General features: G+C 41.2%; 1 protein-coding gene across 16 annotated transcripts in view; it reads right to left on the minus strand.

Moving 5' to 3' along the window:
* Positions 1–10,828, minus strand: part of caska (calcium/calmodulin-dependent serine protein kinase a) — a 170,229-nt gene extending 159,401 nt beyond the window's left edge. For all 16 annotated transcript variants that reach the window (XM_063499153.1, XM_063499149.1, XM_063499154.1 and 13 more), the window contains exon 1: positions 9,983–10,828. In XM_063499153.1, the coding sequence (XP_063355223.1) occupies positions 9,983–10,041 (59 nt within the window). In that variant the 5' untranslated portion in view covers positions 10,042–10,828. The remainder of the gene's footprint in view (positions 1–9,982) is intronic.
* Positions 10,829–14,852: the final 4,024 nt, after the last annotated feature.

Consider the following 14,852-nt stretch of genomic DNA (forward strand, 5'->3'; position numbering starts at 1 on the left):
GCTTGAGAAAACCAGCAGCAACACGACAGATACATGAACCACCACTTCTATCCTGTTAAGTGTTGAGACACACAGTACATTTAAATGAATCAACACAGCACCAGCTCACTGAAGAAGAGAAATGCAAATGTTTTGCACCTAAACCTGTCTTGGAAGTAGAAATTTCTTCTTAATAGACCTGCCTCGCTAAATAGAGGTTAATTAAATAAAACTGTATTTTGCACACAGCCATCAGAGAGACAGTGTGAAGAACAGAAGGATCTGAGAGACAGAAAGAACATAAGGAGCAAAGTGGGCTGATATTTAACAATAAAGTTAATGAGTAATCCTTGTTTCTAGTCATGTAGCTCTATAGAAACTGAATACAGCAGGGGGGAAAAACCTCATGTATAACAGCAGTATATAAGCAGGCTTTCATGTCCGTCTCCATCAACCACGGGCCTGCCACTAAGAAGAGAAAGCCTTAAGGCAGGAAATAGTTTGACTTCTATCCATCTAACAGAAATTGCCGTGCACTTTACAAAGTTTTCAGAAGTTTGCTGCAACTGAGCCTGGCAAGCCTCGGGGATCCACCCTAGGTCCAGTTCTTTTTCAGTGCAAATTCATACGACCACTTATCTAAAGATGGTGTTCAATTCTGATATCACACCATGTGTAAAATTACAGTATGTGCGCTAAAGGGCCAAATGTCCGCAGCCTTCTTAGTCTTTCAGTGTGTCTGTATTTTTGTTTAATGCTGATAAAACAGTTGGAAGTATATTAGTGGATGATACAAATAAAGAGGTTTAAACAAAAATCTTACTTTTTAATCTATCAGCAATACTGTCAAAGTTTTATTTAGCTCATCTACAATGTTATTTTGAGTGGTCATTCATGTTAGCTACTCTCCAGAGTCTTTTGAGCCATGTTTGGACAAAGCTCTCCAACTGTGGACTGCAGATAGAGTGTAGGTTTTGTTCTTCTCTACAAGTCCACTGTGAAATAAACAGACCACTCCAAGCAGAATCTGCAGTGAGCACGGACTGGCTTACTGAGGCTACAGAGCAACACAAGGTCTGCAGTCCTTCTCACAATTTGAGAGGACAGAGTTGGAATCCATCAACAGAATAATGAACTGAGTGGAGAGGGAGTTGCTGATTATTACTCTGTTATTGTCATGATGTACACATATCATTCATGAATTTATTTAATAAAGCATCAATATGCCTTTGCACAAGAAGCCCCTGCCACAAATACACTTCAGTTCCACAGGAAATGTTAGCATCTACTATTCTCTCTCCAATACAATCCAAAACTTTTGCACAATCATCTCTCCCAAGCTGCCCCCCCCCCCCCCCCCCCACCCTACACTGTTCCCTTAAGTAATCCCCCTAATACTTGAACCTTGACAAAAATAGTTTGGTTAGTTTTGCTATAATCCTAACCAGAACCACGATATTTGAGCACATCACATGACTCTGAGCTCCTTTAATATGCATGCTAAGACACTTTGAGGTACTTAAACACAGCAGTAGCACAGCTTTACATCATGACCAGCACAGCTCTACCTCTCAGCTCTCATTATATCACAGACACAGCACACATTCCAGGTTCTTGTGATTCTTGTTATGTCTCCCAGAAAGTAAACACATAATGCAGACCTGTTATTTGTGACCTCTGTTTGTAACTGTCCTCAGCTTGTGCAATTTTTCTTTGTGTGGCAAAACACTACATCTTAGCCTGAAGTATGCAACAGGTAAATTTTGTGTTTTTGTGCCATATATGAAAGAGATGAAAGTGAACACAGATGAAATCACTGCAAAGTCTCTCAACATCTGCAAACCATCTTTAGCACAGGAGGGTTCCCGCTTTGAGTGTGTAAGTCTAACCTCTCTCTTCCTACATTTTTTTTCCTCCTTCCTCCTCCACTGAACAAACAGGACCAACTGTCACTGAGAGCACATGTCAGACATTAAGCCTAGCAGTTTTTCTGATTTAGGCACAGCTCTCATTTGGCTGCTGCAAGAAACCAGTAAACACATTTTTGAGCCAGTAGCTTCTGATAGTCTGTGCTGGTTCAAAGAATGAACATCGTTTTCTGCTACTCCTACAAAAAACAGCAGAAATGCCTTTTCCCTGTGTGTTACAAGGTGGGTGTTTTATTTTCCTTCAGGCTCAGCTGTAACTCGGGTGACAGTGTGTGCTTTGGCATGCGGTATGGAAACTGGTTTAGACTGAGGAGGTCCCAACACTGACACGAGGGCAGAGAAAATAAACCCGAAACAAAAGAAAGGATGTGAAAGTAAAGCTCTGAAATATCACTTACTGCATCAGCAGCTTTCGGTAACTCCAAAGAATGTCATCACCTTTGTAAATGAACCTTTGTGTGTTATAACCTGCTGTTAAACCTAATTATACACACATGAAAGCTCTGTGGGAGGGTATTCGGACATGCGGGTCAGCTGAATGATATTGCATTAATAATGCATTAATGAAGCCACTTTAGCCTTGTTAGCCAACAGAAACCTGCTGTGACTGCAAACTCCTGACTTGGAGGCACATGTGCTCACACATACAAAACAGTGCACATGTTAACTGGTGGGTACGTCTTATGTGACTGTGTGCACTGCCTGTCATGCTTCAGTGCCCTTCATCTGGGACTCAGGGCAGGTACGAGGGACAAGACAGCTGGCTGAACACTGAGGGCCCTCTCTCAGCTAAACATAAATCACTTTACAACAACTTCCTGCTAGTATAGTTGGGGGTTTTTAATTTACTGTTAAATATTCATTGAAAGTCAGATGGTTATTATTATTATTTGTGAATTCTTCAAATCTGGTCATGAGGTTTATGCCCATGTCCAGAGAGAGAGCATGGAATATTATGGTGCTGATGCTAAAACGGTTTTACTGACGTAAGAGTCTTAACATTTATTTTTTGCAAAGTGGCAAAATAAATAAAAAGCTATTCTATTCAATGCAACTATTTTCTGTGCAATATGTCTGTGAGGTACAGGCATCCCATCAAGCTAAAAAACAGTGGCCAGTGTTTTCTACACTGTCTTTAATTGTGACTTAACTGTTTGATTTTCTGTGGATACTCCTACCAGACTGGAGCTGATTATTAGGTCGGCATGCTTACCAAGAATATTAAACCCTTTCAATGTAAAAACAATCCTCATCACTCCAAAAGTCAAACAATTTGCTACCAGCAATTTCCTACGGAGTTCTAGGCCAATACTGCTCAATGCTTTAAATTGTATCATAATTTTCAAATAGGATACAGAACTGGATTATATCATTTATACTGATACTGGTACGTGCATCTTTTCTTAGTAAAGGTTTATGCAAGTACCTCTGTGCCTCAAACTTGTTTTCAAAGTTCTTTTGCGAGAGAGATAATGTTGCCCATCAATGAATAAGAGCTCTAACTTGATAGTTTATTGGCTTGTGGAAGCATGTTAAAAAAATTGCTGTTTTCAGCATCAGACTACAACCAAAAGTTGACATTTTCACCCCTCAGAAAATGGGGGTTGCTTGTTTGCTTTGTGGGACTTTTAGATTTTATTGCATTCGTTTGGGGTCAAAAATCACCCATTATAAAATACCACAAAATAACTGTCCAATCAAGGCAGCAGCAAATGAACAACTTCTGTGTTCTGCCAGGTAAAATTATTTTTAAATCACTGGAGGCTGGTAGATTAAGGTCTACTTCTTGTTTGTAAGAAAAAGCTGGCTGACTGCAGTAAGAACAGTTCATTTTTCCCCACGGGAGGTAAAAGTGTCTGTTATGTGAATGGTTATTGACTTGGTGGCTCCGACTGTACTTCTTTCAAACCAGCATGTTTTGGCACTTAAACAGGCTCTTCAACACGTTCTTTTACAAGTGTGAACACAGCCTATGAATATACAACCCCAAGTCCAATAAATGGACAGTGTTTAAAATGTAAATAAAAACAGAACTGCAAATCTCAAAACCCTTATGTTATTCACAATAGAACAACAGAAAACATATCAAACCCAATATTTACTATTACATGATAAATATTAGTTTGCTTTGAGTCTGATGACAGCAACACATCTCAAAAGTTGGGACACGAGTAACAAAAGACTGGAACCGAGGCAAAGTGTAAAACTGTTCCCAACTTTGAGACATGTTGCTGCCATCAATTTCAAATTGTACATTTTTATCAGTTCAAACATTTGATGTTTTCTATATTACATTTTTCAATATGTAAATTAAAAACAGAATGCACAATGTCCCAGGTTTTTTGGTATTGGGGTTATAGTGATACACCATAAGACAGCTGATCCTTCCAGAATGAAGAAAAGACACAAACTAGGGAATATAGAAAGCAAGAAAAGGAGTTTACCTTAGAAATGTGTGCAAAATCTAGGCGCTTACTGCACTTTGAAAATGATCATCCTCCTTCTTGAATACCAGTGTCTGTGATGATAAACACACGTCTTTCTACTAAGGAAATTATCCAATGTTTTGAAGCCAAGCAAATTAAATAACAGCAAGTTTAAATTCCCATTTTAGACCATTTCCAAGCAGAACATGCTACCATAAGAGATCGCTGTCACTTGTAAAGTGAGCCAGGAGCCAAGAGTTATAGAAACATTTGAGATCTTCAATCCAAATTTCAAGCCACGACAGAGGGATGAGCCTGTATGAATGTTTTAGTCCTAAAAGCAACTGCTAAGGAAAGTGAAATACTCCTGCAATCTGACAACAGTGAAAGTAACCACATAAAAACAGGCCTCTCTTTCGTGTCATCTCAAGAACATGACTGATTGCTCTATTAGTAAAAAGGTCAGGTGGCACTTTTTTTTACTTCCCACTATGCAAACATGTGGAAATCAAGAAGTACAAAGAGGTCCCTAGAAAACAGCTTCATTTATGCTGCACTAAAGTACTGCTATGCATACATGACACCCCAGTGATGTGAACAAACATCTGCATTTAACCTAAAATGAACCTGTGACTCCATCCATGCCTGTCAGACTGAGTGTTTAGTAGAGAATAGGTTGTGTCTACCCTAAAAAAGCAATTTATTTATTTTTTTTAGAAACACAAGCCTGGAATGCAACACTGAAATATGCAAGATCCATTTATCTTTTCAGAGTGGGGCAACAGATAAGAATCTATCCAATCCACTTTAAAGTGGGCAGCTATTGGTGGTACTTGGTGTCCTAAGATTCAGGTCATTAGGCTGAGGGCATTTCAAATATTCATCAAATGTTGTTCACCCTCATCAGCATTTCCTTTACTCTCAAACAGAGGAATACCACTCGAAGAAATTCTACATTTCAGTGTGAAAGCCATACCTGTGACCACAAACTAGGCATTCTCCAGGAGGCAGCCATTGTGTGACATCAAGAAACCTTGTTCTTGTGAGGGTGGTTTCAACAAGATAGCAAATGTAGTTTTATTTACATAGGGCTGCACATGTAGAGCTGCTAGGATCTGCTAAGGGTGTTTTCCCCAGCTTGATGAAGACAGATAAATGTTTTAGTGGTTCAGAGCAAGATCTCTCTGTTAAATCATCTATGTTTAATTGTGCATGTGGGAACCAGCCTTTCAGCAGATATTTCCCTCCAAAACCCGACAGAGAGGCAAAGATCACATAATACAAGCTGCCTGCATATACACACAAACAGTGCAGCAGGCATAGGCCCTGGAGACAACACTATGAATGTATTCCCACAAGGCCATGGTCCCAATTCAGTCACAACCATTACTGTTGACACATTATTTAAAAATTGTCAAAATGACCTTTTTTGGTAATTTGATGTTATTCTCTAACTTTTGTTGTCTCCCAATTAAAATGGATTTATGGAAAAGGTGCTAAAGAACAGTCACAGCAAACACCCTGTGGGGGGAAAAAAGCAACTGTGGCATCACCCATTTCTCTCTGGACTATGCAACTTGAATCCTCAACAAAGACAACTTCTAATTAAAGCCAACTAAAAGAATTAAACGCTAGAATTTCACCTGCGAAAGCTTGGCCGTAAACTCCTTGGATTGCCTGCACTGCACAGCAGCTCAGTTTTTGTCAAATTATTCTATTAATATGCTTCAAACACAAGTCTTAATGTCTCACTCAATAACTTAAACTCAATGAAGTGACACATAGCAAATAGCTGTTGTGTTGGGAAGCATGTCAACAGTAATACAAGCAATTTTTTTTTTACTTTTGGGGAATAATCTTTGAACTGTGAACCCAAGTGCCATTAATTCCCATTATTAGAAGGATGCCTTTTGAAATGAAATTTTTCTGACAATGTAAACAAAGCAGTGCTTGACCTACTGACTCATAGCCCATGGGCCTTGCAGTGCCATGACTGTGTTCGTTTCTTTGTCATACCCTTCTGGCCAATTCATTGATCCACACTGATACTGCCCACCGGTCATTCTCAACATTAGCTAGCAGGAGCTAGCCACAATTGTAACCACTTAATAAAACCAACCACAAGGCCGCGAACACCTTGACTGGGAATGGGTCTGTCCTGATCTAGGTCAGCATTGCACATGCTTAATTAACACGGGCAATGTGGGGAAAAAAATCCACAAAACACAGCCTCTAAAATATGTAATTAAGTAATCTGGCTAGTTGGAGGAAAGAGCAAGGACAAGGGAGACTTACCAAACCTCCTTGTTATTACCATAATTCCTTCCACATGAAGCAGAAAAGGTCTCCAGTAAAACAGTGAACTAGCAGGTATTTCATTCCCTGTGGGTTACAGAGCAGTGGCACTTCACTCCATGAGGTGAATGGCACACATGCACAGGAGATGGAGCCAGGCCTTAGGGCTAAAACTCCCTGTCACCTCTTTTTAAAAAAAGGACACATAAGACCACACGACTGCAAGAGCTGACAACAGGCACCAAACACACACACACACTTTAACACACACCTCCTTGGGCTGAGAGTTATAATGACATTCAGGCTTTGTACAGCACCCCCGAGTGTCCTCCTAGGCTATGAGGTATGCAAATGGAGGGTAATTTGTTTTATTCACAGTGGAGCGGATCGGCTCCATGGTGATGTATGCTCTAGAACAATATCCACTGTTGAATCCACAGCAAGGCCAAATATTCAGGACAGGAAGCCCATTGATCCATTCAGCTGGGTAATATTAGCTCCTGTTTCGGGCTTCATTAACAGAGGAGATGTCAGAGCACACACACCCTATGGTTCGCTGCATAAACTCTCAATGGCCTGTGACTGTGGCATCGGTGCTGTTAATACAGCGCAGACCACACCGTGCAGCTACAGCATGACATCATAGGCTGGATGCATTGAAATTAGCATGTTTCTGTTGTCATCAAGCATTAACTGCAGTACAGTTTAGAGCTGCAAGGATTTAAAAAAACAAAAAAAAAAACAAAAACAAAACGATGGTAAACAGCCTCTTCTTTGGAGTCCATTGCTTTATGCACACTGCTGTGTTATGCCCCCCTGCCATGAGAAACACAGGCACACACGGACAACTTCTTCCAAGGATGAACTCGAAAAGAGCATGGCCCGAAGGCACAGGATGTCTCTTAATGTGTGACTCAAACTAATGGACTGCCTCCGTCTACTGTGCCCCTGACCTCGCCTGCTCCCTCACTCATCCCATCTCCAACGCAGCCTCTCTTTTCTCATCTTCCAACCCAAATTTCCTCTACTCCTTCTTGTCTTCCAGCCCCAAACATCTCTATTTACTCCCTCCTTCGCCCCATCCTTTTGTTTTTATGCCTCAGGATGCAGTAGCACAGAAGGCGGGATCAATGTGACAGCAACAAGACAGATGTACACACAATGCACTCACGCACGCGTGGGTGACAGGCTTTTGTCCGAGGTCAGCATGCTTAAGACAAAAAAATAAAATGAAATACAAGCGTGGTACAAATTTTTCTTCAAACAATGCACGTTTTCCAGACCATCCCTACACCTAACAAAGCACACGATCTGGGACACACACACAGTGTTATCTGAGCACAACTCAGAATAGCCTATTTTTAGGCCTGAATCCACCAGTATGTGGGTCTAACCCTGCCGAAAACACACACACACGAGCATCCAGGGTGTCAGGCTTTTTAAAAGTCATGCCTTTGCTGACTGCGGTGTCGTCATCTGGTTGGGTTTTCCTCCGGTCAAGCCCGTCTCTTTCAGGATGACAAGCCGCAATTGGTGCTTCAGTGGAGACTTAAAGAGAAGCTGTGGCTGCAGCAGCCCTCCACACGGAGAACAGCAGGTCGGCTGATAAAAGGGCCGCTCTCTCTCCTCATGCAAACTGTAAATCACAGACTGTCCGAAACACTAAGGAAGGGCTGCGCTATGCAAAACTGGGGGCGAGTGTGTCTATGTGCGGCTGACTCAAAGCCGCTTGTCTCAGATCCTGGCTCAAGACTTTTTAATGATTGTATTTTTTGAGTGAGTATCTGAGTGAGAGAGAAAGAAATTGCTTGTGACTGTATGGGGATAAAGAGAACACACATGGTGTTTTCAGGCTTGCCTAAACATGTAGTGCATGCGCTGCAGGTCTTATCACCCCGTCACACAGCCAACCATCTCAGTGACACAGCAGAAGTCCCATAACCAGTCAGCCCTGCCATGACTGACTGACTACGTCTGCCTGGGCCTGCCAAGCAACTGATTCACACGGAGCTTCTGTTTGTGCGCCCAATGAAGTGCTTCATTCAGCACCAGACGTTTGGATGACACACTCACTTATTCAGAGCAGAAACAGTTTTCCCCCTCAGATTCCCACTACTCAACAAAACAAAGCAGCTGCTTCTCTTCTCTTACCATCCTCAGTTCCTTTATGAAGCGCTGCAATGACAAGTTGGGAAGCCTCAGGCATGCTTTCAAGTGCTGCAGCCATTAAGACAAGCGAAACTGAAAGACCATGAAGGTTAAGGACTACAGAATCCAGATTGTTGGATTGGAGGAGGAAAAAAAGAACCGGACCATCTATTTGGTGGGTAGAGCTGGTTATTAGTAATTTCAACAGCAGCATGGAAACATTCACAGCCACACCTGCCTTCACACACTGATACCATCAATACATTCTGCTTGGTTTGCAACAGATTATAATTACACGGATAACGGTTAATGATATACCCAGCTTTGTTACAGCCAAACAGGATTACACAAAAGTAATTACACCAAACTTTGTGAAATTCCAGCCACATTTAACAACGAAAATATTATCTTGAGAGTTTAAAGTGGTCTTATTGCTCATTTATACTGCGACTGTAACAGTCCCAGAAGATGCAACAAAAGCCTCGCAGTTTTTATTCATATAGTGTGAGCATAACGGCTCTTAAATATTGGATCCCATTCCTCAGAAGGGTAATTAGAAACACAGCTTCTCTGTACAAAAACATTCCCAAAATGCATGCACTGCTATCAGCTTACCCGTGCAGGGAATGTTACTCCCAAGTAGTCTGGATTAGACCTTCGGTCACTAACGCTCGCCAGATGTGCGGAGAGCATGACTCATGGATGGTGTGTGCCCTGCCCTTTAATCTCTGCAGCAAGTTGACAAGTGCCACCAAGTCAAAGCACAGCCGCGTAGCCAAGTAGTGCGTGTATGGGCAACTGTAACACACAACCCACGCAGGCACAACGGCTCTTTAGCTTCATCTGGGAATAAGGGCGATAAAACTTGGTGTTATGAGCTCGTGCCATCATAAAGAGACAATTACATCTCCCGTGATAAGTTGTTTCGGGGGAGGCTTGCGCCTCTGTAGAACGATATAGTGCTACATAGGGCGCAAAAGTAGGATTAGGGTCTGTTTACGTTCACTTCTGATGACCAAGGACTCGCCATTAGTTCCTACACAAATATTGCCACGCTTGTTGTGGGCGCGCGCGGGGACGCTTCAGGCTGCGCGTGCAGGAGCGCGTGTGCCAGATCTTCAGGAACATCACAGGGGGGCAATCGGAAAGCCAACGAGAAAAACTGCAAAATGACAACAACAAAAAAAGCAGCAGAGCAACACTTACTTGCCGATGACCTCGCAGAGCTCGTACACATCTTCAAAGAGAATGTCGTCGTCCGCCATAGTCCGACCCCGGTTGGGGAAAAATTATCCACCCCCCACCCCCCCACCAAAAGAAAAAGAAATGCGTCCCAAACCTCAATTTATGTTCCTAAAAGGAGTGCTACGGGCAGACGACAGTGTCAGGAATAACTGACAAAACGCCGCTCGTGTCGCCAGCAGCAGGGTAAGTCGGGAAAGAGTTGCAAAGAAAGGTTTCCAAATCCCAGTTGTTGCCTCCTTCGTCGACCCCCCTGTACCCGCTTCCCCCCAAAAAATAAAAATCCCCCGCTGCGAGTGAACCGGCACAGGGAAGAGCTGCGTATTCCAGGGTTCGGCCCCGCCTTTCCCGGTATCGTGCCCCCCCGCGTTTCAAAAAGCAAACCTCACAGGGCTGTCAAACAACATAGTAAACTACTTCACCAGCGTGACAATCCCCGTAACGACGCAGACATGGTCACCGTTTTCAGTGTTGTGCTGACAAAGGGCGAAACGAGCCGGTAAGGCAGTGTTGTGCATCAGGTTCGGGTTACAGCGCTGAACCAGGTGGGTTACGGTGATCTTCACATCCCAAACAGCTGCGGGTTTACTCTTCAGTGTTTTCGGGGGTGTGCGCGCGCATATACACAGAGTCCTCTTGTAGTGTAACGGACGACCCGGTTCAAGTCCTTGGCGTACAAAACCACGCGCGTCGCACTCCTCGTCTTTTACCTCGGCTTGACAAGACTTTGCAGCCTCTGGTTTACCTTTTATTTCTTCCCACTATCGCCCGTTTGGCCCGGACGCTCAGCTCTACGGAGCTTCCAGAAAACCAAGCTCCTCCTACACGGGAGTTACGAAACTGCTCCCTTATCCTCCATCTTGGCGCCAAGCCTTTCCTCACGGTTCCCCTGTCAGGTTAATAGGCTTTGAGCCAATATGGCGGACCGGTGGCGCCGTAAAGATTTCTCTAAACCCGCAGTTTCCTCTGGACTTTTTCAATGGATAGAAATTGAGTTCCCACCCGGAAGCGAGTAGTATGAATGAAGAATGTTCGCAAATGTTAGGAAGTGTAGTATTTAAGTTGAGTATTCAAGAGGTCACGCCTGACTTTTTTCTTTAATGATTAAAGGTACATGAAGCTTAAAAAAAAATTATGTCAAAGAATAATCAGCAACTATTTTTGAAACAAATTTTCATCTAAAAAAAAAAAAAAAACTAACTTTTTTCCCTAGTTGTCCAGGCTGAGCCTGTTTTGCCTAATTGTTTTACATAATTAATGAATGGATCTGTACAAAACAAGACCCTGAAGGTACAATGGGCTCTAGGTATGAACAGCCCACATATTTGAGGAATTATCCTCTTAGAGCACACTGGTCGCCACTGTCAAATTAATCATGAATCTTTGTTTTAAAAAATGGAACTCCTGGATCCAGCCTCTTTAGATTGCAGATTGTAAGTGAATATTTAGATTTTTGAATTGTTGCCTGGACAAAAAAGAAATTGTCCTGGGAACATGTGACAAAGCTTTTGTGCCAATTTGAATTGTACAAGTAATCACTTATTGGAGACTCACCAGGTTAAAATAGCTTTGAATTCTCACCCTATTGAGTATCTTTAAAATACGGTGGTCTAAATGCAAACCCATTTGTCCTGAGACATTTATCTAACCTTGCTGCTCAGCAGTGGTCAGAGGTATGGCCACCACAAACTGGGACTGCTTTCAAATAAGTTTGCTTAAACGGTTTTTAACTGAATGAAGTGACCCAAGTCTCACTGTGGCAGCCATGATAGTATTTACAGAAATCACTGATCAAAATCTAATGAGACCAGGGGTTCCATTATATTTACCTTTATTTTTTACTAGTTTATGGACAATCGATACAGAAAGTCTAATGACAGACACATTTTTTTGAGAAATTCTTTATTGAGTTCAGTTGATTCTTTTGAGCATTATTGCATTGACAGATTATGGAAGGTGGACAAACAGAGTGTGGCTGGCCCTCCTGCGTTGAAAAGAAAACCTTAATCAGAACTGCTCACGACAATTATTTGGCTTGTTAAACTTCAGTTAGCATTTCATAGTTTATTAAAAAAGTATGCTAATATAGATGTTAGCAGTGCTCACCTTTTCCTGGTTTTCCCCTCAGCAGGATGTGGAGCAAAAGAGTAAAAGAAGTTCAATCACTTGCTTAAGAGCCCCTGGGGCAAACCAAAGTAACAGGTTAGAGGAGTTTAAACAAAACATTCTAATATCCAACTGATTAAATGTGTTATTTAATTATTCACGGAGATCTGTATATATGTGAAAATTCATTCTTTCTATTGTAGTTTGGTTTGGTGTTGGTTTATGTATATATTTAGATTTTCATTTGGCTTCGTTAGCCTTCAGACTTGGGTCATTCCAGATACTCACATGAGGCAGGTAGAGTATCAAAAGAAGCCAGCTGCTTCTTAGCACGTTGGTCAGTGTGTGTTGTTTTGAATTCCTGCTCTGCTAATAAAGGTCTTGTCTTGTCTTTGTGAATTTTCCTTCACATGTTATCATGTCTATGTGTGATTTCACAGGGGCGCAAAATGATATGAAAATGATGTAATGTAACATTCACCTGATGACACAGAATTTTATTTTTTATTATTGTGTGTGGAATTATTTACTTATGTTTTTACATAAAAATTAAGGAACATAAAGAAAATGCTTTCTGAGGTAATTATTCAGTAATAAAGTTACCCATTTTGTAAAAAGATCAACAAAAGACTTTATTAAAAATAAAATAAAATAAACTTGTTTTGTAAAAATCCACAAGCCACATTCCACTGATTTCGTGTAAACCTCATTATTTTTCTTATCACTTCTAAGTTGGTCATTCCATCTGTCTATTTACTGTTTTTATTTTGCTTTGTTTTTTAAAAGTTTCAAATCGTACCCTGCGGCCCAATCACAGATCTATAAACGGTGAGTAATTCCCTTATTAGGCAAAGTCTGCATAAATGCACTTCTCTGTCATTATTATTATTATCATTATGGCCTGATAGCAGGACAGTCATAACCCCTCATAGCGGAATCCACTTTAAAGTCTCAATATATGAGTTTGGCCAACCCTCATAGCCAATGGTCTGTTAAGTGTCTGTCATTTTATTGAATGCATCCACATATTTAAATAGTCATTATCTTAAAAGCTTAAGTAACATTCTGCAATCTTCAGCAATGCTAAATTTACCATTATGCAGGCCGTGTTCTTCTACATGGCCTGCATAAGCAAATGATAAGAGTTAGTAATCAAAAGAACTGACTACTTGGTCTACCAGCCAAGCAAAAAAAAACAACAAATCAAACATTAGCTTGTTTGCCGGCTGCACATCACTAATGGTCTCACTTCAGTCCCTTTTATAAAAACACCTAGTTCAACCACTAGTGTTAAGATCCACAATGACAGTAGATCTGTTTTGTAAAACTGAAACGCATAGATGCTTATCTCGTGATTGCTATAACAGGGGGTAACGTTATTACTAAAATGCTAATGGTAATGCAAGGATACATTTCATGAGTACACATTTCCAGCTGCTTCATTTCTATATGGAGAGAAGCTGTTGCAGTTTATAGTGAAAACATCTGCCCTTTTCACCGTGTCACAACATTATACTGTAACAACAGAAAGACTGAAACTTCATATAGTAACAACCTCTAAACACAGTTTCAAGCACTGATACATGGTGTACAATTATAATTTGACACACTTTAAATAAAATATCAGTTTGCACTTTTATCCTCTGTCATGGCAGTTCTCATAATCTTAAACTGCTTTTTAATCAGCTACCACCGAAATACAGCCTGAAACTGAGCTAGTGTAGACATGTAGGCACAGCATACAGACAAGCACTGTCTATTCATATTTCATGGGGCTCTGGTGGGATAAATACATTGCCAGCCGATTGCCTAATTAATGCCGTGTGAATAATTAAGCAGAGTTAGTAAACCCAAGATGATGAGCTTGTTCTTTTATTTATGGTTTTTCAACAAAAAGGACTGAATGTAATTAAATGAGCCCCAGAGCAATTACTGTAGGTATTGTTTTATTCCCTTGGTGCATGGTTGCTTAGGTTGCACTAAAATCTTCTGTGTGGGTCATGACAAAAAATGAAAAAAAAAATAAAAATAATTTTTTCAAAAAGTGCCCTTGCTGATCACGTGAGACTGTGTGTGCAGGCAAGGAAGTCAGGATGTTGCGAGGTGATGAGCAGGAGGCAATTTGGCTTAGGAATAAGAGAAAATCAGGACATCAGAGGAAATCTTATCTCTAACCAACACACCCTTCTAGACTCGGCTGGTGGGGCAGCAGTGTATGTGTGTGTGTTTTTTTGTGTTTACCTGATGCTCTTCACACTCTTTCACCAGTCTATAAAAAGAAAGAATTACACCTGAAGCTGATGTATTATAGATTGCTTCTCTGCTGAATGACGTTGTAGTATTTCTGTCATAGCACTGAGTCTGTGACCCAGTGTTTTTGGTTTATTTAATATTGCATATTCCAGGTTCTGGTTTTTTGAGTTGTTTTTCTGCTTTGTGTTATATTTGTAGTTTCTGCTCTTAGTTTTGTCATCTGGCCTTTAGGTTCTGTTTCCATGCGTCCCCTGTGTTCCATGTTCCATGTTTTGTCAGCCTCGTCTTCATGTTTGTTTAACTCTTGCCTACAAGTTCGGTGTTCCCTTTCTGTCTCCCCAGTCAGTCTTGTTCCCATGTCCTACCTCTGCCTGCCATACAGCGTTACATGACAATTACTGTACACGTGCACACAAATCTTGACACTCAAACTGAGCTGGCTTTTTTTTCAGTTTGTGTAGCAATTCAGAGCCGA

This window comes from Pelmatolapia mariae, linkage group LG16_19, assembly GCF_036321145.2.
Source record: "Pelmatolapia mariae isolate MD_Pm_ZW linkage group LG16_19, Pm_UMD_F_2, whole genome shotgun sequence".
Taxonomy (NCBI): Eukaryota; Metazoa; Chordata; class Actinopteri; order Cichliformes; family Cichlidae; genus Pelmatolapia; species Pelmatolapia mariae.